The 25,616-nt window shown below is 44.2% G+C and overlaps 1 protein-coding gene across 2 annotated transcripts in view; it reads left to right on the top strand.

Moving 5' to 3' along the window:
• The window catches only part of LOC109869860 (adenylate cyclase type 6), a 55,016-nt gene extending 29,440 nt beyond the window's left edge, over positions 1-25,576 (top strand). For both annotated transcript variants that reach the window (XM_020460140.2, XM_020460141.2), the window contains exons 4-23: positions 12,594-12,743; positions 14,512-14,633; positions 15,783-15,894; positions 16,042-16,169; positions 16,326-16,484; positions 16,584-16,725; positions 17,741-17,869; positions 18,384-18,412; positions 18,602-18,749; positions 18,876-18,973; positions 19,073-19,160; positions 19,255-19,371; positions 19,459-19,617; positions 19,730-19,905; positions 19,997-20,050; positions 20,222-20,354; positions 20,466-20,729; positions 20,923-21,127; positions 21,350-21,474; positions 21,577-25,576. In XM_020460140.2, the coding sequence (XP_020315729.1) occupies positions 12,594-12,743; positions 14,512-14,633; positions 15,783-15,894; positions 16,042-16,169; positions 16,326-16,484; positions 16,584-16,725; positions 17,741-17,869; positions 18,384-18,412; positions 18,602-18,749; positions 18,876-18,973; positions 19,073-19,160; positions 19,255-19,371; positions 19,459-19,617; positions 19,730-19,905; positions 19,997-20,050; positions 20,222-20,354; positions 20,466-20,729; positions 20,923-21,127; positions 21,350-21,474; positions 21,577-21,705 (2,667 nt within the window). In that variant the 3' untranslated portion in view covers positions 21,706-25,576. The remainder of the gene's footprint in view (positions 1-12,593; positions 12,744-14,511; positions 14,634-15,782; positions 15,895-16,041; positions 16,170-16,325; positions 16,485-16,583; positions 16,726-17,740; positions 17,870-18,383; positions 18,413-18,601; positions 18,750-18,875; positions 18,974-19,072; positions 19,161-19,254; positions 19,372-19,458; positions 19,618-19,729; positions 19,906-19,996; positions 20,051-20,221; positions 20,355-20,465; positions 20,730-20,922; positions 21,128-21,349; positions 21,475-21,576) is intronic.
• Positions 25,577-25,616: the final 40 nt, after the last annotated feature.

Genomic DNA, 25,616 nt, shown 5'->3' with positions numbered 1-25,616 from the left:
GTTTGAGGTTGGGTGATTGTGGAGGCCAGGTCATCTGATGCAGCACTCCATCGCTCTCCTTGGTCAAATAGCCCTTACACAGCCTGGAGGTGTGTTTGGGTCATTGTCCTGTTGAAAAACAAATGATAGTCCCACTAAGCACAAACCAGATGGGATGGCATATCGCTGCAGAATGCTGTGGTAGCCATGCTGGTTAAGTGTGCCTTGAATTCAAAATAAATCACCGACAGTGTCACCAGCAAAGCAGCACCACATCATCACACCTCCTCCTACATGCTTCACGGTGGAGATCATCCATTCACCATCTCTGCGTCTCACAAAGACACAAAGGTTGGAACCAAAGGACAGATTTCCACTGTTCTAATGTCCATTGCTCGTGTTTCTTTGGTCCAAGGAAGTCTCTTCTTATTATTGGTGCTCTTTAGTAATGGTTTCTTTGCAGCAATTCGACCCTGAAGACCTGATTCATGCTGTCTCCTCTGAACAGTTGATGTTGAGATGTGTCTGTTACTTGAACTCTGTGAAGCATTTATTTGGCCTGCAATCTGAGGTGCAGTTAACTCTAATGAACTTATCCTCTGCAGCAGAGGTAACTTAGGGTCTTCTTTTCCTGTGGCGGTCCTCATGAGAGCCAGCTTCATCATAGCACTTGATGGTTTTTGTGACTGCACTTGAAGAAACTTTCACAGTTTTTGACATTTTCCAGATTGACTGACCATGTCGTTTCTCTTTGCTTATTTGAGCTGTTCTTGCCATAACATGGACTTGGTCTTTTACCAAATAGGGCTATCTTCTGTATACCACTCCTACCTTGTCACAACACAACTGATTGGCTAAAATGCATTAAGAAGGAAAGAAATTCCACAAATCTACTTTTAACATGGCACACCTGTTAATTGAAATGCATTCCAGGAGACTACCTCATGAAGCTTGTTGAGGGAATGCCAAGAGTGTGCAAAGCAATCATCAAGGCAAAGGGTGTCTACTTTGAAGAATTTCAAATATAAAATATATTTTTTTGGTTACTACATGATTCCATATGTGTTATTTCATAGTTTTGATGTCTTCACTATTATCCTACAATGTAGAAAAAGGTAAAAAAATTCAGAAAAAATGTTGAATGAGTAGGTGTGTCCAAGCTTTTGACTGGTACTGTACATGGTGGAGGATGGGCCAAAACATTTTTTTTGTTAAATACAATAAAAAGTTGTCTGTCATCCTATAACCCGATGGCCTCTCTCTGATAATGGTTTGGCTGCGGTTTTGTTTTGGTGTTATTATTCTAGAATCCTGTCTGTGTGTATCTAATTTAAACAGACCTGTTCGATGGCTCAAATTCTGAATGATGATGCTGAGAGTTTGTGAGAGAAAGGGGTAGTAAAACAGTATTTAGTCAGTCAGCACCCATAGACAGTAGTAAACAGAAGGCATGCAGGTTTAAAGAACTGTAATAGGCGGGGCCTCCCTCTCTCTATATATATGTCCATACAGCTCTCATTTCAGATAGGGGCAGAGAGAAAGCTGTGTAGACATGGTGCCCAGGCTGAGTACACAAACCCAGATGCAGATGCACAACAGAGGGAGGGAGGAACGGAAAGGAAGAGACTGGTACTGAGAGAGAGAGAGAGAAAAAAGGAGCCAATGAGAAACAAAAAAAGAAGGGGGACAGAAAAACAGAGATAGCTAAAGAAAAAGAGAAACAATCACAGGCAGACTCACACACACACACACACACACACACACACACACACACACACACACACACACACACACACACACACACACACACACACACACACACACACACACACACACACACACACACACACACACACACACACACACAGGGAGACACGAGGCACAACTCATCCTCTGTTAGTGATTTGTTACTAGTTCTCTCTTTTTGGGTGCGAGAATGCGTTTTATAGACTCTGATCTAACGCAGATGTTTGAAAGACTTTCAGATGCTTCACAAAGGCCATAGCGCTCTGACTGCTCTCTCTCTGGCCCCATTTCAACAACACTATCCCATCAGTCACTACTCCCACTGGGAAAATGGACTTATAAATTCACTGCTCTCCTCCTCTCCACTTCCTGTACTGTTATTTCCCACTAAATGACTTTTCCCAGCTAGTGCTACATGTCGTACTCCATGTCTTGAAATGACCACAATAGTGATATCATTCCTACTGTAGAGCATTAGTTAGTGTAGGTTCTGAGACACCTCAGGTTTCTTCATGTAGGAGGCAGCCTGGTTGTTTCCAAACAGATCTGCCTCTGGTTACAGTGATTGGTTCTTGTTCTGGGTACAGTGAACAGGCAGTGAGTGAACATCAGTGATAGTGGTCCCAAACTGTGATAGCTAGTTGCTAGCCTGAGACCACTCCATCCTCCTCTCTAGGTCCAGGTCTGTAGTACCCTCCACCTTCCCTCTCTAGGTCCAGGTCTGTAGTACCCTCCACCCTCCTCATTAGGTCCAGGTCTGTAGTACCCTCCACCCTCCTCATTAGGTCCAGGTCTGTAGTACCCTCCACCTTCCCTCTCTAGGTCCAGGTCTGTAGTACCCTCCACTCTCCTCATTAGGTCCAGTTCTGTAGTACCCTCCACCTCCCCTCTCTAGGTCCAGGTCTGTAGTACCCTCCTCATTAGGTCCAGGTCTGTAGTACCCTCCACCCTCCTCATTAGGTCCAGGTCTGTAGTACCCTCCACCTTCCCTCTCTAGGTCCAGGTCTGTAGTACCCTCCACCCTCCTCATTAGGTCCAGGTCTGTAATACCCTCCACCTTCCCTCTCTAGGTCCAGGTCTGTAGCACCCTCCCTCTCTAGGTCCAGGTCTGTAGTACCCTCCCTCTCTAGGTCCAGGTCTGTAGTACCCTCCACCTTCCCTCTCTAGGTCCAGGTCTGTAGTACCCTCCACCTTCCCTCTCTAGGTCCAGGTCTGTAGTACCCTCCACCCTCTTCATTAGGTCCAGGTCTGTAGTACCCTCCACCTTCCCTCTCTAGGTCCAGGTCTGTAGTACCCTCCACCTTCCCTCTCTAGGTCCAGGTCTGTAGTACCCTCCACCCTCTTCATTAGGTCCAGGTCTGTAGTACCCTCCACCTTCCCTCTCTAGGTCCAGGTCTGTAGTACCCTCCACCTTCCCTCTCTAGGTCTAGGTCTGTAGTACCCTCCACCTTCCCTCTCTAGGTCCAGGTCTGTAGTACTCTCCATCCTCCTCTCTAGGTCCAGGTCTGTAGTACCCTCCATCCTCCTCTCTAGGTCCAGGTCTGTAGTACACTCCACCCTCCTCTAGGTCCAGGTCTGTACCCTCAGTGACCCCTCCTGGGCAGGGGATGGCAGGTCTTTGGAGGGAGCTTGTGGAATGTGGTTGATCCCTGCTAAGTGAACTCCGTGTGGTGCTAGTGTCTCTGACAGGTCACAGTCTTTCAGGGTGTGAGGCACTGGCCTTCGCACCATCAAGGGCTAATGCTAACCACAACGCTTTAGCCCCAGGTTAAAGAGGGGGAGAGGGCAGAGGAATATTTATGAAAAACATCATCATCATTAGTATAATCATCATAATTTCAACTATACAGTATTTCCATGTTTCCTTGGCCTTTGTTTTGAATGTTGTGTATCTGTCTGTGTAAGAGCACAGGAGGAGCTTATGAATGGACTTGTATGGGATTGTAACTGAACAGTAAACAATGACATCAAACATGGAGACAATTGCAAGTGAAGTGGATGTGAGGGGGAATGCCCAAAGGTGCAAACTCAAGTGTCAAATGATTCCACTGGTTAATGGTTTCACACAAACACGCATGCGCAGTTGCATGCAGGAACACACACTCCCAGCTCCTAGCACCCAGTTGTGATCGGGTCCTCAGTGTTTGGTGTTGGCTGAGTATTGTAAAGGGGGAAGAAGGAGAGCAGGATGGGGGGAAGAGGGGTGGGCATGAGATAGTCTGCTGTAGTACCACTATACTGTATGTGTCCTTACTGGGAACAGGAAAAGAAAGAAAGGAAAGACCCCTTCCATGTGTTTTCACGTATAAGCACCCCATATAGACTGTGTCCTCCCTCTCAGTTTTAGGTCACACATCTCTGGCGAAAGACGTTAACAGAATAGTTAGCTAGCTATAGCGTGCGTAACATTTGGTTCAGGGTTCTGAGATTAGGTCACAGCGAGCATTCCCCAAGTGAAACCCATTTGATCAGAGATCATATAAGAAGTGAGATGTTAGGCTTGGGCAGTGCTTTTTTGATTTCTAATGGTAACTGGATAGAGATTCCTGACAGATTATATGTTGGACATGTTTTCTGGATATGACACTCTGCTAAATGACTCAGATGGTGCGATCAGTGACAGATTATGTTAAGTATGAGAGGTCACGTTTGCTGTGTGTCTTACTCTTCTCCCAGCTGTCTCTTCTCTCCAAATACATTCTCACTTTCTCTCTCCTTCTAAGCACAATTCTCTCCCTGGTGGGACTGACATATTGAGAGGATATCTGTTGTTTATAGTGTTTATAGACACTGGGGCCAGAGCACAGACTTCCTGCTAAAGTAAATGACCGGTGAGCTAAATCCATCATAAAGGAGCAGAAATGATAAATAAACTCCCTGGAGGTTCTATTAACTCATCTTCATCTGGCCCTCCTGGGTGATGATGGCTGGGAACAACCAAGGGTGAAATGTGCTGGGGTTCAGAGAGGACAAGGGAGAGGAGTTTAGCGGGAGTCTACCCCCCTGGAGCTCAGCTTGGTGGAACATGGCCTGGACTGGGTGTGAAGGGCTAGTTGGACTGTGATTGTTGCAAGGGCACTTTAGTGATTTGAACTTTATAGTTCCTACCTACCACAGTATATGTTCTGAGCATTAGCCTACACCATATTTTTCCAGTCAGATTTTTCCTTTCTTGTGATACTATGGTTATATTCATCATATTTCCAAAGTTAGAAGCAGTTATGTTTCAGTGTTTTATTTTATTTTTATTTTTACCAGGCAAGTCAGTTAAGAACAAATTCTTATTTTCAATGACGGCCTAGGAACAGTGGTTTAACTGCCTGTTCAGGGGCAGAACGACAGATTTGTACCTTGTCAGCTCAGGGATTTGAACTTGCAACCTTCCGGTTACTAGCCCAACACTTTAACCACTAGGCTACACTGCCGCCCCGGTGTAGCCTAGTGTCCATATAAGCGGAAATTCTTGTTTATGCCGCGATTAAAAAATCCACAGACAACTACCTATTCCTATAATTTACAGTGTTAAATAATATTACTATGTGATAAAAACATTTTAAGTGAACAAATTATACATTTTGCCATTATAATAAGGTTGGTAGAAATGTGAAAATTGTTGTGGAAATCAGTTGTCGCTCAAGTCGACTACAAAACCCACAATGCAATGCTCTCTCTATGAGCTGGCTGGCTACACACAGTAGTGACCCGTCATTCAGGCCAGGTGGAGCAGAGCCTAAACTCCTTTTAGCCCCACCTGTTTAGCTAAAAAAAATATATATATACAGTGGGGCAAAAAAGTATTTAGTCAGCCACCAATTGTGCAAGTTCTCCCACTTAAAAAGATGAGAGAGGCCTGTAATTTTCATCATAGGTACACTTCAGCTACACTTCAACTAAAACATCCAGAAAATTACATTGTAGGATTTTTTATGAATTTATTTGCTAATTATGGTGGAAAATAAGTATTTGGTCAATAACAAAAGTTGTAAGTCTTCACAAGGTTTTCACACACTGTTGCTGGTATTTTGGCCCATTCCTCCATGCAGATCTCCTCTAGAGCAGTGATGTTTTGGGGCTGTTGCTGGGCAACACAGACTTTCAACTCCCTCCAAAGATTTTCTATGGGGTTGAGATCTGGAGACAGGCTGGGCCACTCCAGGACATTGAAATGCTTCTTACGAAGCCACTCCTTCGTTGCCCGGGCGGTGTGTTTGGGATCATTGTCATGCTGAAAGACCCAGCCACGTTTAATCTTCAATGCCCTTGCTGATGGAAGGAGGTTTACACTCAAAATCTCACGATACATGGCCCCATTCATTCTTTCCTTTACATGGATCAGTTGACCTGGTCCCTTTGCAGAAGAACAGCCCCTAAGCATTATGTTTCCACCCCCAGGTGACCGAATACTTATTTTCCACCATAATTTGCAAATAAATTCATAAAAAATCCTACAATGTGATTTTCTGGATTTTTTTCCCTCATTTTGTCTGTCATAGTTGAAGTGTACCTATGATGAAAATTACAGGACTCTCATCTTTTTAAGTGGGAGAACTTGCACAATTGGTGGCTGACTAAATACTTTTTTGCCCCACTGTACAGTACCAGTTTTTCTTTATTTTTTACTATTTTCTACATTGTAGAATAATAGTGAAGACATCAAAACTATGAAATAACATATATGGAATCATGTAGTAACCAAAAAATCATATATTTTATATTTGAGATTCTTCAAATAGCCACCCTTTCCCTTGATGACAGCTTTGCACACTCTTGGCATTGGACTGTCGTTGAATCAAGTCAACAATCTACTGGCAAATCCTTTTCAATCCTTGTCATATGAAGAGAAATAATGAAGAGAAATTATAGATAAAACATGTCATTACTCATCGGCCAATGGACATAAACATTACAGAACAAGCTGGAAATCGCAAATTCAACAATGAGTGGTTTGGAAGCAATCAGTAGCTAACTGCAAGCATTGCAAGGCAATCACTAGCCTGCTATTCAGTGGAGTGGGTGTGTGGTCTAAGTCTGGGTTCAAGGGTCTCTTTTCCAAGCTTAAAAGGATAGAGATTCAACATTGGCCATGCTGTCAATCCAGCATGACGTCTGACACGCTCAAAACAACTGGAAACTCGGAACTGGGATATCTCAGTCTTCACTGAGTTCAAGACAACTGGGAACTGAAAAAAACAAGCCCTGACTGGGAAAACATGTTTTGAATGGTCATCCAACTCGGAATTGGCAGACCTTTATGACAAAGTTTGATCACAAATTTGCCCATGAAGGACCACTGTGTCACCTTCCTGTTCAAGTGAGTACAGCACAACAAGATGAGTCCAAAAATGTATTGTATGCTGCTGCAGAATTGATGTAATATGCCAGGGATATATGTATACTGTAGCTAAGAAAGTAATACTTAGTGTATGTTATGTAGGAAGCTGTTATTAATAGCCCATGTGCCTCACCCTAATAACTTAGCCTAAGCCTCATTACGCACACCTGGCATTCATCATTACACGCACCTGTGAATCATTATGATGGGGCCGAACACGCTGGGGAGGAGGTACCGTCATTATGATTCACACCTGGACTCCATCGCCTCCTTGAGTACCTGCCCTTTATATGTCACTCCCTTTGGTTTCTTCCCCAGTCGTCATTATTGCTGTTTCATGTCGGGGCGCTGTTTGTGTTTCTTGTTTTGTTAATTTATTAATTCCATATATTCACTCCCTGAACTTGCTTCCTGACTTTCAGCCTACATCGTTACAGAATGACGCCTAACCTAAGGGAAGCATCTGGGAGTGTTTTGGTGGGAATGACGTCAGGTCCGGGAGCCACTACAGGCTCTCATGCCTCAGACAGATCGCCAGGCTCCCCTGCTACAGCCGGCTCTTCGGGCTTTCATGCCTTCACCGGATCGCCAGACTCCCCTGCTTCCACCGGCTCGTCTGGCTGCCCTGCCTCAGCCGGATCACCAGGCTCCCCTACCTCAGCTGGTCTGTCACGTTTGCACGCCCCAGCCCGCGACAAGTTCCCGTGTATCAGCAGGGGTGACTGGTCCCGCTCCTGATCCCCGGTGTTCGTCCCTTTGGTTGGCGTCCTGCGGCTGGAGCCGAACGCGCCGGGGAGGGGGTATCGTCACGTATGCTCTCTGGCGCTCTAGGTCACCATGCTCTCATGTCTCAACCAGACTGACATGTTTCCTGCGCTTCAGTAGAGGTGACCGGTCCGCTCCCGATTCCCGGGATTGTCATTTTGGTTAGCATCCTGAGTCTGGATCCGCGCGTCGGGGAGGGGGTACTGTCACGTGTGCTCCCTCTCCGGCCTCTTGGTCACCAGGTTGCTCATTATGGCGCACACCTGTCACCATCATTACGCGCACCTGCGTGTCATCAGCCTCACCTGGACTCATCACTTCCCTGATTATCTTCTCTATATGTCACTCCCTTTGGTTCCTTCCCCAGGCGTTATTGTTTCTGTTTCAGTTTCCTGTCTGTGCGTTGTTCGTGTTTCTTGTTTTGTATTATGTTGTGTTTATTTATTAATATACTCACTCCCTGAACTTGCTTCCCGACTCTCAGAGCACATCGTTACAAGTACCCAATACTCATACTTGAGTAAAAGTAAAGATACCTTAATAGAAAATGACTCAAGTGAAAGTCACTAAAATACTACTTGAGTAAAAGTCTAAAAGTATTTGGCTTTAAATATACTTAAGTACCAATAGTAAATGTAATTGCTAACATATACTTCAGTATCAAAAGTATAAATTTCGCATTACTTATAGTAAGCAAACCAGATGGCACAATCTTGTTTTTTAGATTTACGGATAGCCAGGGGCACACTCCAACACTCATAAATAATTAACAAACGAAGCATTCGTGTTTAGTGAGTCCGCCAGGTCAGACGCAGTAGGGATGACCAGGTACAGTATGTTCTCTTTATAAGTGTATGAATTGGACCATTTTTCTTTATAACGAGTACTTTTTGGTATAAGGGAAAATGTATGTGTAACTCCTCTGACAAGGAGTAGTGGGAAGGATCGGAGGACCAATGCGCAGCGTGGTAAGTGTTCATATTTTTAATAAAGAAATAGAACACTGAACAAAAACAACAAAGTGAACGAACAAAACCGAAACAGTTCTGTCTGGTGCAGAATACAAACACTCAACAGAAAATAATCACCCACAACTCAAGGGTGAAAACAGGCTGCACTAAATATGGTTCTCAATCAGGGACAATGATTGACAGCTGCCTCTGATTGAGAACCATACCAGGCCAAACACAGAAATACCAAATCATAGAAAAAGGAACATAGACATCCCAACCGACTCACACCCTGACCATACTAAAACAAAGACATAACAAAAGAACTATGGTCAGAACATGACAGTATGGAGTAAAAAGTACATTATTTTCTTTAGGAATGTAGAGAAGTAAAGGTTGTCAAATATAAATAGTAAAGTACAAATATCCCCCTAAACTACTCAAGTAGTACTTTAAAGTATTTTTACTTGAGTGTTTTACACCTCTGAACAAAAGTGTGTACAGATTGAAAGCAAAACTTATTAACTGTGAATTCATTGGAACATTCTCTTGCTGTGAGGAACATAGTTGTACCAGATTCTGTATACAGGGCTGGCACAATTACCGTATAATTGCGTGACTGACGATTATGGATAAAGACCAGCATGAAAATAAAATAACCGCTGTAACTGTAAAAAAATAAATAATAATAATAGCGTTTTTTTTGTGTGTGGAACGAACAGCTGACTGAAGACGGGACAGCTGAGCATTCGTGCAGTTGAGTCCGTTTCTGCGGTAACATGGACTCTTTACAACCTGATAAAACTTTGTTGCTCCTTGCTGAAACAAGCAATATGTTGTAGAAAACTAGTCTTTGGTTGCCTAGGCAATGCCACCTCCCTGCAGCAGCAGCACTTGCAGTCAGGAGCGGAGGAGAGGAAAACATTAGATTTTTTGGTGTATTTCTTTTTGCTATTCAAATGATTTTAACAGTGATCACGGTCATTTGGCTGACCAATAACCGTCATCCAAAATGATTTTATTCCTCTGTGTATTCATTGAGTAATTTAGTAATTTATTGACTGAGCCTGCCCATACTCTCTATTCCTTTTTGGAAGTTTATTGTGTAATAAATGCATTTATTCTATCCTGTGTTGTTTTGTCATGGCTGCTGATGTTCTTGTCCCTTTCTAGATCAGGGACTACTGGCTTACGTAACTACATTTTGATAACCAAGGATTAGGTTCTCTTCTACAGAGTGGCTGGTTGCCCTCAGTATGTCACTCTGGTGGAAATATGGACTATACCTCCTTAGATACTACAACTATTATTGTGTTAGTTGGTCCACATAATCACTATGCAATAGAGCGGACATAACATTATTAGTGGACAGTAGGAGTATGCCTCCAACCGTACTGTGGCATGGGCAATATAAGGGCCCTACTGTGTGTGTGTGTGTGTGTGTGTGTGTGTGTACACAGTGACTGTAGTCTGGGACAGCTGTAGGCCCACTACAGGTAGATAATGCTGAGTGAAGCTCCTGAAGAGTAGTTGTGTTTGCTATTGTGTAAACACAGGAGAAAAGCAAGCAATTAGGCCTGGCCTGGCCTGTGATCCTACACACATACTGTACAGTACAACTATACACACAGACAACACTCCGTCACAGGCAAGAAGACAGGCAAGAAGACAAGAAGGCAATGTCAACTCTCCTTCACAAATATGCACACAGTACTTTCTCTACAGACTACTTAAGTAAACATACAACACACGCACACACACACACAGCAGGTTTCTCTCTTCTCTCTGGGCTGTTTTTGCTTGAACAGTGAGAGTAATGTAAACAGAGCTGAGCGCTCGGAACCATCTGCCTAATGTCAGTGTGTCCCATATCTGTCTTCTCTTTCTCTCTCTCTCTTTCTCGCTCTCTCTCTCTCTCTCCTTCTGTCTCTCTCTCTCTCTCTTTTTCTTTCTCTCTCTCTCTCTCTCGCTCTCTTTCTTTTTCTATTTCTCTTTCTTTCTCTCTCCCCCCTCTCTCTCCTACTCCTTCCGTCTCTCTCTCTCTCCCTCACTTCCTTCGTCTCTGTCCCTCACTCCCTCTGTTTCTCTCTCTCTCTCTCTCACACACACACTCTCTCTCTCTCTCTCTCTCTCTCTCTCTCTCTCTCTCTCTCTCTCTCACTCACTCACTCACTCACTCACTCCACTACCACCACATCCTTCCTCCCCTTAACACCCCGTGTCTCCATGTTATCTGTTGTTGTCCCTTGAATGCTATTCTATTTTCTACACTCACCCCTCCTCCCTCCACAGTTTATTTCCCCTTCCCTTAGCTCACATATCATCCTCTCTCTCTTTTTTATTGCTGCTTCTCATTCTATCTCTCACTCCCCCTTGCCCCATTTTCTCCATGTATCTTGTTTATTTGCCTTTTCTCTTATTCTTCTTGTTTTATTTCTTTCCCTCTTCCTTGGTATAAAACTCTGCATATTCACCTATGCACTTGTTTCTCGGAAAGGTCAGGGAGAGTTCAAAGTTAATTCATGGGCCAGATGTGGATTAAGAGATAAGGGGCTATTAGCTAAACCAAGCCTTCTTCAGTTAATTTCACTCTTTGACGAAATGCACACATATGGGCTAGGTGGAATTTCATCCATTTCTTGTATAATGTTCTTAGGGGGAGGAATATTTGAAAGTGTGCAATATAATGGCTGTATGTTTACTGTAAACCTGAAATCATTCCAACCAAGCCTACCTGTGTTACTGTTTCAGCCCAGTAGGAGTCAGGCTTCACCTGCATAATGATGGGGCAATCAACTGTCTATTTCAGGATGATTCAAAGTTTTATAAGGATCACTTTCATATAAAGTAGAGGGAGAGCATAAGAAAGAAAGAGAGAGTGAGGTTTGGCAGGTATCTAATCTTATACCTCCAAGGAAAGATGTGGTTTAGATAGCGAAGACCATGGTTAACCCTAGCTGGCACATTAGCCCCTTAACTTATTTGCTGTGCTAATTTAGGGTCGCCACATAGGGTGTGACATAACAGTGTTTCCTGTTGGCATGTAGCAAGCCAGTGTTTGTGTCCAAAAACAGCCTCGGGAGGAGTGGAGTGTTTCCACTCTCTCACGCTGCAAACTGTAAACAAGAGGCCATCTTTAAAGTGAACAGCCTCTCAGCGTGTCAGAGGGCAGCGTTTTTTTCCCACGCTACAGCTGGGGACACTCCGGGGACAGTGTGACAGGGGAGGTCCCAGAGGCAGGACACAAAAAACCATCTGTTTCATTTAAAGTTTAACGAGTTCAGAAAGTAAGATGTTAAACATATGAAGTGGTCAATGGACTGCCATGAGAGGACGGGAGCACGAGGAAAAAATGATCCCACAAACAGGATCATCATGCCTCCACAGGGAAGGTTAATGATTTTCTTGGCGTCTGTGTGCGTGTGTGTGCATGCTTGCACGTGTGTGTGAGTAAAAACATGGATATTGTGTATTTCCATACAAGGTCAGGGGTATGTAATGTATTATAAATGATGTAATTGTACATCTCAGTCCTTGAGGAGAAGCACAATGTGTCATTGGCCACAGTATGACCTGTGAATCTGTGTGTATACCATCATAGAATTAAAGAGAGGGAGAGATGGGCAGGGAGAGAGAGAGCAGAGAAAGCACCATTTCAGTATCAGATTCCATGTGTGTTTCATCACTGTTTGATACTGTACATCCCTATCCAGATACCCACAACATGGCTCTACGCTGCCCCCTAGCACAGAATGTTTTGGAAAAACCGATGTGGGGTCAAGTCTCTAAATGTCCCCTTTCTTTATCCTCCTCTCTTCTAGCTGAGCGCCAACGTGCTGATATTCCTGTGCACTAACATCATTGGGATCTGTACCCACTACCCTGCTGAGGTGTCTCAGAGACAGGCCTTCCAGGAGACCAGAGGATACATTCAGGCCAGACTACACCTGCAGAGAGAGAACCAGCAGCAGGTACACCCACACACACACTGTGTAAAAACCTCCGCTGACTGTCAGGAAGCAGTAATGAAGCAGTAATTTTGAAGGACATACAGTTGAAGTCAGAAGTTTACATCCACTTAGGTTGGAGTCATTAAAACTCGTTTTTCAACCACTCCACACATTTCTTGTTAACAAACTATAGTTTTGGCAAGTCGGTTGGGACATCTACTTTGTCCATGACACAAGTCATTTTTCCAACAATTATTTACAGACAGATTATTTCACCTATAATTCACTGTATCACAATTCCAGTGGGTCAGAAGTTTACATACACTAGTTGACTGTGCCTTTAAACAGCTTGGAAATTTCCAGAAAATTATGTCCTGGCTTTAGAAGCTTCTGATAGGCTAATTGAGATCAAATGAGTCAATTGGAGGTGTACCAGTGGATGTATTTCAAGGCCTATCTTCAAACTCAGTACCTCTTTGCTTGACATCATGGGAAAATCAAAAGCAATCAGCCAAGACCTCAGGAAAAAATTGTAGACCTCCACAAGTCTGGTTCATCCTTGGGAGCAATTTCCAAACGCATGAAGGTACCACGTTCATCTGTACAAATAATAGTACGCAAGTATAAATACCATGGGACCACGCAGCTGTCATACCGCTCAGGAAGGAGACGCATTCTGTCTCCTAGAGATGAACGTACTTTGGTGCGACAAGGGCAAATCAATCCCAGAACAACAGCAAAGGACCTTGTGAAGATGCTGGAGGAAACAGGTACAAAAGTATCTATATCCACAGTAAAATTAGTCCTTTATCGACATAACCTGAAAGGCCGCTCAGCAAGGAAGAAGCCACTGCTCCAAAACCGCTATAAAAAAGCCAGACAATAGTTTGCAACAGCACATGGGGACAAAGATCGTACTTTTTGGAGAAATGTCATCTGGTCTGATGAAACAAAAATAGATCTGTTTGGCCATAATGACCATCGTTGTGTTTAGAGGAAAAAGGGGGAGGCTTGCAAGCCGAAGACCACCATCCCAACCATGCAGCATGGGGGTGGCAGCAGCATGTTGTGGGGGTGATTTGCTGCAGGAGGGATTGGTGCACTTCACAAAATAGATGGCATCATAAGGAAGTAAAATTATGTGGATATATTGAAGCAACATCTCAAGACTTGAGTCAGGAAGTTAAAGCTTGGTCGCAAATGGGTCTTCCAAATAGACAATGACCCCAAGCATACTTCCAAAGTTGTGGCAAAATGGCTTAAGGTCAACAAAGTGAAGGTATTGGAGTGGCCATCACAAAGCACTGACCTCAATCCTATAGACCGTTTGTGGGCAGAACTGAAAAAGTGTGTACAGGCAAGGAGGCCAACAAACCTGACTCAGTTACACCAGCTCTGTCAGGAGGAATGGGCCAACATTCCCACTTATTGTGGGAAGCTTGTGGAAGGCTCCCCGAAATGTTTGACCTAAGTTAAACAATATAAAGGCAATGCTACCCAATACTAATTGAGTGTATGTAAACTTCTGACCCACTGGAAAAGTGAAGAAAAAAAAGAATAGCTGAAATAAATAATTCTCTCTACTATTATTCTGACATTTCACATTCTTAAAATAAAGTGGTGATCCTAACTGACCTAAGACCGGGAATTTTTACTCTGATTAAATGTCAGGAATTGTGAAAAACTGAGTTTAAATGTATTTGGCTAAGGTGTATGTAAACTTCTGACTTCAACTGTATGTATTAAATGCAGATACTAACTAAGCCAGATACTTCTCTCAACACTTCAGGAACGCCTCTTGCTGTCTGTGTTGCCAAGGCATGTTGCCATGGAGATGAAGGCTGACATCAACGCTAAGAAAGAAGACATGATGTTCCATAAGATCTACATCCAGAAACATGACAACGTCAGGTCAGCATAGACACAATCATCCTGGTAACCTCAGTAGCCCTGCCCTGACAACAACACATCAATAACCACAGCATTACTTGAACAAACCAAACTGACAAGAGCTATGACCTCTAAAGGCATCAGCATTATTCAGTTTGGCTGGCATCCAATGTCAGCTAGGAGAACCGAAGAGTGTGCTTCGCTTGAAAAAAGTGCAATAGAACTGTTTGCCCATTTTGAGATGCCGTAGCCAAAATAGTCAGAATTGGTTTATTAAGGTAATTCAAGAAATCTGTCATTAATTTTGACGTTTTTTGCCAAGGTGATCTTAGTCGCGCAATTTTACATTTAACTAATGTTTGGTGCAATGTGCATAAAAACATGTCTTCCCTCATTGAATGACAACAAATGTTGACCAATCACCGAGGAAGGGGCGTAGACTTCAGCCCCGAACTTTGGCTTGCCTCTAGAAAAAAATGTGTGTGCCCGAACACCCGAAAAACCCTCACCGAAGTCCAAAACATACAAAAACGTCACAAAATGTCATTATAATATGTACACAAACTGTTCCGAACTGTTTCGGCTGGGAAGCATGCAGACGCCTTAACATGTAATACAGTGTTGATGTGTTTTATTTCTTGACCTCATTTAACTGTTATTCAACGGTATCTTTTATCAAATAAAGGCAGGGTACTTGTATATTTATTCAACATTGCACATCAACATTATCATACACACATACTGTATATACACACATACACATGCACGCACGCACGCACGCATGCACACACGCAGACACACACACACACACACACACACACACACACACACACACACACACACACACACACACACACACACACACACACACACACACACACACACACACACACACCCTTACTCAGGGCTTGGCAGAGAGCGGGCTAATTAACACTAGTAAGGGAATACTTAATTACCAGCAGCCAAGATAAGATAATCCCCAAAGAATGGGAGCTTCAGCCCAGATTCAATTAGAGCACCGACTATACACACCCACACACACACACGCACACACAGGCAACTAGACAGACATTAAGGCTGTGGACAGACTACCCCAACACATAACAGGAGGAGGAAGGGTCATCCGATTAGTTACTGATCAACCAATCCTGTCTCTTTGTTTCTCTTCAGTATTCTGTTTGCGGACATTGAGGGTTTCACCAGCTTGGCGTCTCAGTGTACGGCTCAGGAGTTGGTCATGACGCTCAACGAGCTCTTCGCCCGCTTCGACAAACTAGCATCTGTAAATAAGAATTTCTCTTCACTCTCTTTTCACCTTCCCCCATTTTAAAAATTTCTCCATTAACTAGTGTATTGCCCTTCCAATTGAATATAATTTGTTCTCTGTCCCTCCCTAACTGCCATAACTGCTTTGTCTCTCTGTCTGTAGGAGAACCACTGTCTGCGTATCAAGATCCTGGGGGACTGTTACTACTGTGTGTCTGGGCTGCCTGAGCCCCGCGCTGACCACGCCCACTGCTGTGTGGAGATGGGCGTCGACATGATAGAGGCCATCTCGTGAGTATGAGGAACGTCTGTGTGTGGGGAGATGCCATATTTTCTAGACATGACAAATCACAAAATATATCATAAATGTATTGCTTCAGCCTGTTGGAGTATCATGTGTTTTTTGGAAAAACATTTAACATACATGTTCTTTGTGTAAATGTGCAGGCTGGTGCGTGAAGTGACGGGGGTCAACGTCAACATGCGTGTGGGCATCCATAGCGGCCGTGTGCACTGTGGGGTGTTGGGACTCAGGAAGTGGCAGTTTGACGTGTGGTCCAACGATGTCACACTAGCCAACCACATGGAGGCTGGGGGCAAGGCAGGGTGAGGGAGACACACACACACACCCACACACACATGTATGCACACATGCACGTGCGCACGCAGACACACACATAGACTGACCTTGTGTCCTTCTCCCAGGAGGATCCACATCACCAAAGCCACCCTGCAGTATCTAAATAGGGATTATGAGGTGGAGCCGGGTTTCGGAGGGGAGAGGAACGCCTACTTGAAGGAGAACAGCATTGAGACCTTCCTGGTGCTGGGCTGCAGCCAGAAACGGGTCAGGGACAAAACGACTTCCTACACTTGCTAACCACCACATGTACAGTTGTATGACAGTTTTACAGGGCACTCCAAACACTGGAGAATTGAGGTTGTTCCACGAAGAGTGCCTTTTGCATCTCTTTGATGTTTTAAGCAGACATTGTGCACCAATATTGATTTTTAAAAGCATGTTATGTTAAATTAAGTGCCCTTTAATATAGACCACAAGCATAATTCAATAAATCTTATTTTTTTATATGAATAAAGAATTCAGCATTTTGACATGTCACTCTTTGCACCCCATGTGACTTCTAAGAAGATGTGTCAAAATGTGAAGTTTGCACCATCCCCTAGTTATTTTGTTGCTTTGACAAAGTCATTTCTAAAGATGATTATTTATTTAATGTTATTAGTGATTCATTTACATCAGTCCCTCATTTTAAGGTCAACCCTGTTATGTGAACTGAACTCTTGTTGCTGAGGAGTATTCCTGTCTGTAATAAAGCCCCTTTTAGGGAAAACTCATTCTAATTGGCTGGGCCTGGCTCCCCAGTGGGTGGGCCTAAGCCCTCCCAGGTCCACCCATGGCTGCGCCCTTGCCAGTCATGTGAAATCTACAGATTACGGCCTAATTGATTTTCTTACATGAACTGTAAAATCTTTGAAATTGTTGCATGTTATGTTTATATTTTTATTCAATATATAGTTCTACAAAATGTAGAAATGCGCAGTTTTCACATATGTAGACACTGGTTTGGTGCTGGAGATAATGAATATGATGTTGAAAAGTGGCAGAGTTGCCCTTTAACCTATTGAGTTGGAATACTTTCTTTAATGAAGTTCAACATGTGCCCTTTATGACAGAATGTTAAAATTAAATTATTTTTGAACCAAGTTACACTATTCAAAAGGCACTGAATTGGTGGAACAACCCATTGTGTTGTCCATGTTAGCACCCATTTAATCCACTCAAGGGTTTCACCGGTTCAGTTGTCTAACCTTTGTCTCTGTCTGTGCTTTCCTCTGTGTAGAAAGACGAGAAGGCCATGATGGCCAAGATGCAGAGGACGCGGTCCAACTCCAACGAGGGCCTGATGCCTCGCTGGGTGCCCGACACAAGGTTCTCCAGGACCAAGGACTCCAAAGTCTTCAGACAGATGGTGAGACGAGACCTCTCTCTCTCTTGGCTCATTTGTGTCTCATCTGTGTCGCTCCTGCTTCTCCCCTATATCTACTTATTGTATCCCAATAGTCTTACCCATAAATGTTACCTCACTTCAGAGTGCTCTGTGTGTCCCACTACCAGCGTTTACCAAACAAGGTCCTGGGGACCCCAAGGGGTGCATGTTTTGATTTTTGCCCTAGCACTACACAGCAGATTGAAATATTCAACAAATCATCAAGTATTGATTATTCGAATCAGCTGTGTAGTCATTGGGCAAAAAACAAAACATGCATCCCTTGGGGTCCCCAGAACCGAGGTTGGGAAACCCTGTAGTAGTCTCTCCATTATGTTCCCCAGTGTCTACCGATAGTCTCTTCTGTCTTTCCTCTCCTGTCTCCTGAGGGCCAGCTCTTCCCTACAGGGTTTATCTATTGGCTAATCCCTCTTTTTACATCTCTTGTCTGGGTTTCTGTATGTTGGTTAATCCTCCTTTTCTTTCTCTTTCTCAGGGGATTGATGAGTCGTCCAGCAAAGACAAGTGAGTAGTTATTTTTCTGAGGATGTTTGGGATACACACATATACACATATACACATATACACACCCACCTAAATACACACCCAGGGAGACAGGCTCACTTGCCAAAATGCACATTCACACTCTCTCTCTCTCTCTCCCTCTCTCCCTCTCTCTCTCTCTCTCTCTCTCTACCTCCTCCCCCTTTCCAGCCGTGGTGCCCAGGAGGCAATGAACCCTGAAGATGAGGTGGATGAGTTTCTTGGGCGAGCCATCGATGCTCGCAGCATCGACCAGCTGAGGAAAGACCACGTCAAGAAGTTCCTGCTCACCTTCCAGACCTCTAGCCTAGAGAAAAAGGTCTCTGCGTACATCTCCCAGAATACTCTGGGCTTTATTTAGTTCATCCCTGGTATGTTATGTAGTTCACATTCACAGTTAATGTCTGCTGATGTTTTTTAACGGGTTCTGATCTCTCTCTGGTAGTATTCGAAGAAGGTAGACGATCGCTTTGGGGGTTACGTGGCTTGTACCCTCCTGGTCTTCTGCTTCATCTCCTTCATCCAGATTGTCATATTTCCACAGTGAGTGACACACGCGTACACGCACACACACACACACACACACACACACACACACACTTACTTTTCTGAGTCCTCCTGTCTGTGTGTCTCCTCCTGTAGCACCCCAGTCATGCTGGGGATCTACATCAGTATCTTCATCATCCTCGCCAACATCCTCTTCATCTGTGCCATATATTCCTGCATTAAGGTAAGACCTCCACAACACACACATTACCTACTGTACACACCCACATGCATTCTGGAAACTAAATGTTATTTCCTTTATTCCTCCTCTCTTGTAGCTGTTTCCAGCTGCGATGCAGATCGTGTCAAAGAAGATAGTCCAGTCTCGTACCAACAGCACTCTGGTGGGGGTGTTTACCATCATCCTCGTCTTCATCTCTGCCTTTGTCAACATGGTGAGACTGAACAGATTGACACACACACACCTACAGCAAACATTTCCCCACAAGTTAACATGTTTGTGCATGTCTCCTCGGTTGTAGTTTGCGTGTGACACAGAGAGTTTGGTGGACTGCATTGCCCGGGAGCTGAACATCTCTGTTTCCATGGTGACACCCTGTCTCATCCGCAACCTGTCTGTGTCGGTAGATGGGGGTCTAGATATTTGTCCCAGCCAGGGCCCCTCATGTCCCTTCCCAGAGGTGAGTGGGTGTGTCACCGATGTCAGGTTGTATACTGATGTCTTATATGTTCTTTATAAATAACAGGTTAATCTGATCATCAATCAATCCTCTCTGTCCTTCTCTCCCTCAGTATTTCAGCTACAGTGTGCTGCTGACCCTGCTGGCCTGTTCAGTATTCCTCCAGATCAGCAGTATAGGGAAGCTGGCCCTCATGCTGCTCATCCAGCTCACCTTCCTGCTGCTGGTGGAGTGGCCACAGGTGGCGCTGTTCGAAAATGCTGACCTCTTTGTCACCTCCAAAGCCCTGTGAGTACTGGGGCTGCGTTCAGGAGGGCACAACGTTGTAGTCATCAATGTTTTTTTTGACTAAACCATTTTCTTTCTTTTTCTCATCTAGTGATTTCAATGAAACTATTCAATGGTCCAGTTTCAATGAAACTACAGTTGAGTGGTAAGTTTGGATTCAAAGCCTTTCTGAAATCATTATTTTAAATCTGTGTAGGTGTGCATATGACCCATTTTCTCTTTCTCTGATCCACTCTCTCTCTGCAATTTGGTTTGTTTCTTGGTTTTCTTTCTAACTGTGCCTCGCTGACCTTTCTTTCTAACTGTCTCTCTGCAGCCCGTTCAGTGTGACCAAAGTATCTCTGAGAGTCATGACTCCTGTGATTCTCACTGTGTTTGTGCTGGCGCTCTACCTCCATGCCCAGCAGGTGGAGTCCACTTCACGCCTCGACTTCCTCTGGAAACTACAGGTACCATGGGCCTACAGAGGGGCACTCCTCTACCTCGACTACAGCAGAACATAGTGTAGTATAAGATGTCCCCACCTATCTTAACCTTTTTCCCTCATGTCCTCCTTCCAGGCCACAGAGGAGAAGGAGGAGATGGAGGAGCTTCAGGCCTACAACCGCCGTCTCCTCCACAACATCCTGCCCAAGGACGTGGCGGCTCACTTTCTGGCACGTGAGCGCCGTAACGACGAGCTCTACTACCAGTCCTGTGAGTGTGTGGCCGTCATGTTCGCCTCCATTTCCAACTTCTCTGAGTTCTATGTGGAGCTGGAGGCCAATAATGAGGGAGTGGAATGTCTTAGGCTGCTCAACGAGATCATCGCCGACTTTGACGAGGTAAAGAGGGAGGGGGGAGAGGAGAGGAGATGGTAGATTATGGAATTGTGGACGCTTAGTGTCATTGTCAATTCCGTGTCTTTTGCCCTTTGGTGCATTTTCAGTACAGTCATCGTTGGCCTCATGCATTTAAAATAGGATACATTTTTGGCCAAACTCAAACCTGAGGCTTTGTGTTTTGTCCTACTCTCAGATCATCAGTGAGGAGAAGTTTCGTCAGCTGGAGAAGATCAAGACTATTGGCAGCACCTACATGGCCGCCTCGGGTCTCAATGATTCCACCTACGACCGTGAGGGCCGCTCCCACATCACGGCTCTGGCCGACTATGCCATGAGACTGAGGGAACAGATGAAGTACATCAATGAGCATTCCTTCAACAACTTCCAGATGAAGATAGGTGAGTCTGAAAAAGCTCAACAAAGCTTTAAACAAGCTGAGGTTAAATAATATCACATGAAGTTCTGAAACACAGACAGGATTGAGTGGGATTAGGAACCAGTGTTGCAGACCAGAGAGAGTGTTGGTTAATAGGAAACAGAGTAGAATATGGTTGGATGCATGAGTTTGGTATGAATAACCGCTATGTTTATGAATCTATGATCTGTCTCTCTTTTTTCAGGTCTGAATATTGGGCCAGTGGTTGCAGGGGTGATTGGAGCACGGAAGCCCCAGTACGATATATGGGGGAACACGGTCAACGTAGCCAGTCGCATGGACAGCACAGGAGTCCCAGACCGCATTCAGGTATGGAGGATGGCAATCAGTTAACACTCAGTAGGTCATACTCCGTTCCTAATAAGCATAGTGTATGCCTGTCAAAAATGCTAATTTTTCCACTCTCCTCAGGTTACCACGGACCTCCACCAGGTGCTTTCAGATATAGGATATGTTCTGGAGTGCCGTGGGGTCGTTAAAGTCAAGGGCAAAGGGGAAATGACGACCTACTTCCTGAATGATGGACCGCCGAATAGTTAGCAGCCGTGGCAGCACTAGCCGGGACCATTCCCGCGGCAGCACTACTGAGGGAGGACTCGCACCGCGAGCTAGCGGCTAACAACTAGCGATGCCATCACTTGAAACCCGAGCCAAGAGAAAAGACTTTGAGACTCCAGGACTTGAGAAGGAAAATGTTCTTATGTGGCAGCCATGTTTTGGCTCCCGCACACATGGAAGGACAAGTGTTTTTCTCATGTCTAGCCTTTCTCTCAGGCTACTTTAAAGATGCAAAGTCTGTTTATTTAAAACAACGCCTTTAGCCTGTGTCAAAAAAAGAAAAAGGCTGTACATAAGGCTACTTTTTATTTGACATCATTTTCTGTGATTGTTTAGGTTTTTTTTCATTATTTTTTTTCAGCAGAATTATGAAACAGGTACTCATGTTTTATTTCTGGGTTACTTATTTATTTTAATCTTGATGTTTTGTGCAAAAATTCCTTTATGAAAAAGTCTGAATACATACGTGCACAAATATCCAGTTTATTACACGTTTATAAGTGTGTATGTACATGCATATTTGTGTGTATGAATATGTGTATAAATTGAAGGAAAATATTGACCAAAGACCAAAGTATTTACGAAAAACAAGGCAAGACATGTCTGTTATGTTCTCGCAAAAGTCTGCAATGATCACCAACTCAATCTGTTGCACGGTAGTACCCTCAGTCTTTTTAGTACAGTGCTGGCAAATGCTATTAATCAATATGGGCAAAATGTGTAACAACTTTCATTTAGTTTATCAATCAGCCAGCAAAGAGGTCCAGTACAGTTGATCATTAATGACATCTATATGATTACTCTGCCTCCATCTCTAAAATTATTATTATGTTATTTAAGATTAAATAGAGGCTGGTAGCCTTTTTTAAGTCCTGGGGAGAGGGTTCAACCTGTTGGTTCAACAAAATAAGAGGAAATAGGATGGTCCCCCCCTCCCCAACCCTTGTCAAATTTGTTGCCCCCACCATGGCTCAGTCCAGCTATAACAGTTCGAGCACCCAAGGCACAGTTGTATACAGCAAAGGCCTACTGTCAACTGCTCCACCCCTTTCAAATGTGTCCCTTTCCATTTGTTTTGCAAATGGAAATGAAAGGACTCAAAACTAAAAAAATATGTTCCAGAACCAGAGGGGAAAGCCTGGGCATTAAATACAGTGGTACCGGACAGCTGCCTAAGATGTTCCAGAACCAGAGGGGAAAGCCTGGGCATTAAATACAGTGGTACCGGACAGCTGCCTAAGATGTTCCAGAACCAGAGGGGAAAGCCTGGGCATTAAATACAGTGGTACCGGACAGCTGCCTAAGATGTTCCAGAACCAGAGGGGAAAGCCTGGGCAGTAAATACAGTGGTACCGGACAGCTGCCTAAGATGTTCCAGAACCAGAGGGGAAAGCCTGGGCATTAAATACAGTGGTACCGGACAGCTGCCTAAGATGTTCCAGAACCAGAGGGGAAAGCCTGGGCATTAAATACAGTGGTACCGGACAGCTGCCTAAGATGTTCCAGAACCAGAGGGGAAAGCCTGGGCATTAAATACAGTGGTACCGGACAGCTGCCTAAGATGTTCCAGAACCAGAGGGAAAAGCCTGGGCATTAAATACAGTGGTACCGGACAGCTGCCTAAGATGTTCCAGAACCAGAGGGGAAAGCCTGGGCATTAAATACAGTGGTACCGGACAGCTGCCTAAGATGTTCCAGAACCAGAGGGGAAAGCCTGGGCATTAAATACAGTGGTACCGGACAGCTGCCTAAGATGTTCCAGAACCAGAGGGGAAAGCCTGGGCATTAAATACAGTGGTACCGGACAGCTGCCTAAGATGTTCCAGAACCAGAGGGGAAAGCCTGGGCATTAAATACAGTGGTACCGGACAGCTGCCTAAGATGTTCCAGAACCAGAGGGGAAAGCCTGGGCAGTAAATACAGTGGTACCGGACAGCTGCCTAAGATGTTCCAGAACCAGAGGGGAAAGCCTGGGCATTAAATACAGTGGTACCGGACAGCTGCCTAAGATGTTCCAGAACCAGAGGGGAAAGCCTGGGCATTAAATACAGTGGTACCGGACAGCTGCCTAAGATGTTCCAGAATCAGAGGGGAAAGCCTGGGCATTAAATACAGTGGTACCGGACAGCTGCCTAAGATGTTCCAGAACCAGAGGGGAAAGCCTGGGCATTAAATACAGTGGTACCGGACAGCTGCCTAAGATGTTCCAGAACCAGAGGGGAAAGCCTGGGCATTAAATACAGTGGTACCGGACAGCTGCCTAAGATGTTCCAGAACCAGAGGGGAAAGCCTGGGCATTAAATACAGTGGTACCGGACAGCTGCCTAAGATGTTCCAGAACCAGAGGGGAAAGCCTGGGCAGTAAATACAGTGGTACCGGACAGCTGCCTAAGATGTTCCAGAACCAGAGGGGAAAGCCTGGGCATTAAATACAGTGGTACCGGACAGCTGCATAAGATGTTCCGGAACCAGAGGGGAAAGCCTGGGCATTAAATACAGTGGTACCGGACAGCCGCCTAAGTTTGAATCGCTAACGAGTATTTTCTAAAGAAAGAAGGAAATAAATATATATATATATATATATATATATATTAGGCTGAATACTGTGCTTTGTAATCTTGAAGGGGCATAACTATTTTCACTGTGAGGTTTTTATGATACTTCAAACTGATTGCCTAACTTAACTGCTTTAAAGCATGTCTGATTGTGGTATCCTGTTTTCGATTCTGTTTGTTTTAACGTTGAGTATTTTTTTTATCACCTCTGTATTCATAATTTGTATTAACCTTATGGTTGTTGTTATTATGATGAATTATTACGCTTATTATGATGATTCCATTCCAACGATAAGGATCAAAGGGCAGAACGCTTTCTTGTAAAATGCCAGACGTAAAAGCTCAAGCTCAATGGTACCAACTGATCAACTGCAGCCAACTACAGTATTTCAAACACTGGCCCTAGATTTGATCACACATACTCATTAGATGTCGCTTTTCCACAGATATACAGATTGTACACTGTACCTTTTCATTGAGCAAACACTACTGCAGGACTAAGCTCCTATGCACTGATCTCATCCCTATCAGATTTCAGGGCCCTCCTCAGAGAGACAGAACACAATCAGCAGTGTGAGCAGTATTAGAACTCTGTCTTAATTGAACAAGCCACTGGAGAATACAGTGGGAAGAGTTTCACAGAGGCAGAGAAATCGAGGGAAGGATAGACAGCCTGTGAAAGCTAATGGAAATAATGTACTGACCTTAGCATTGACTCAACACTGACTTTATTTTGATAATTTTGACTTTCCCATAACATCATCATAACACACTTGACTATGGACACTAAAAGTTGATAATGTTCGTCCCAAAGCAAGCTAATAGCCTCATGTTATTGGCCCCTTCCCGTGTAGTGATGTTTGGCCTTGAGCGTGTGGGACCGCCGTGGAAAAGTAAAGGTCTTGGGGTCAATAAATGACTGAGGTTGTGCCCAATCGAGAGTGATTAACATAGAAATAGAATACATAGAATGGACGTGGTTAGTAAGATGATGCACATTCTATTCTATTTCTATGGGCTGTCTTGTCTTTGGGTTGGGTGGCTGTTAATTGTTGACTCTTGGGATGTTTTTAGGGCACAGATGAGGGGAGGAGGGTCGTCCCAGAACTACTGAAAGTGTGTTTTGCTCAAGCCTGATGAATCCGGCCCCCTTCTTTTTGTTTTCTACCCCTGTGTTGAAAGAGTTCAGAAGGCACCGTTTTTCCTGAAGTGAAGGACAAAAAGAGTTTAGGACTATGACAGACAAAATAACATTTCCCCTTGAATAATTTTTTAAAATAAAAACAATGGCTGTTTTATGTTGTGTTGATTGCTGTTAATGTGTGCGGCTTTCTTTAC

Source organism: Oncorhynchus kisutch, linkage group LG24 (genome assembly GCF_002021735.2).
Source record: "Oncorhynchus kisutch isolate 150728-3 linkage group LG24, Okis_V2, whole genome shotgun sequence".
NCBI lineage: Eukaryota > Metazoa > Chordata > Actinopteri > Salmoniformes > Salmonidae > Oncorhynchus > Oncorhynchus kisutch.
The sequence above is the reverse complement of the archived record's forward strand: the minus strand, read 5'-3'. Positions and strand labels throughout refer to the sequence as shown.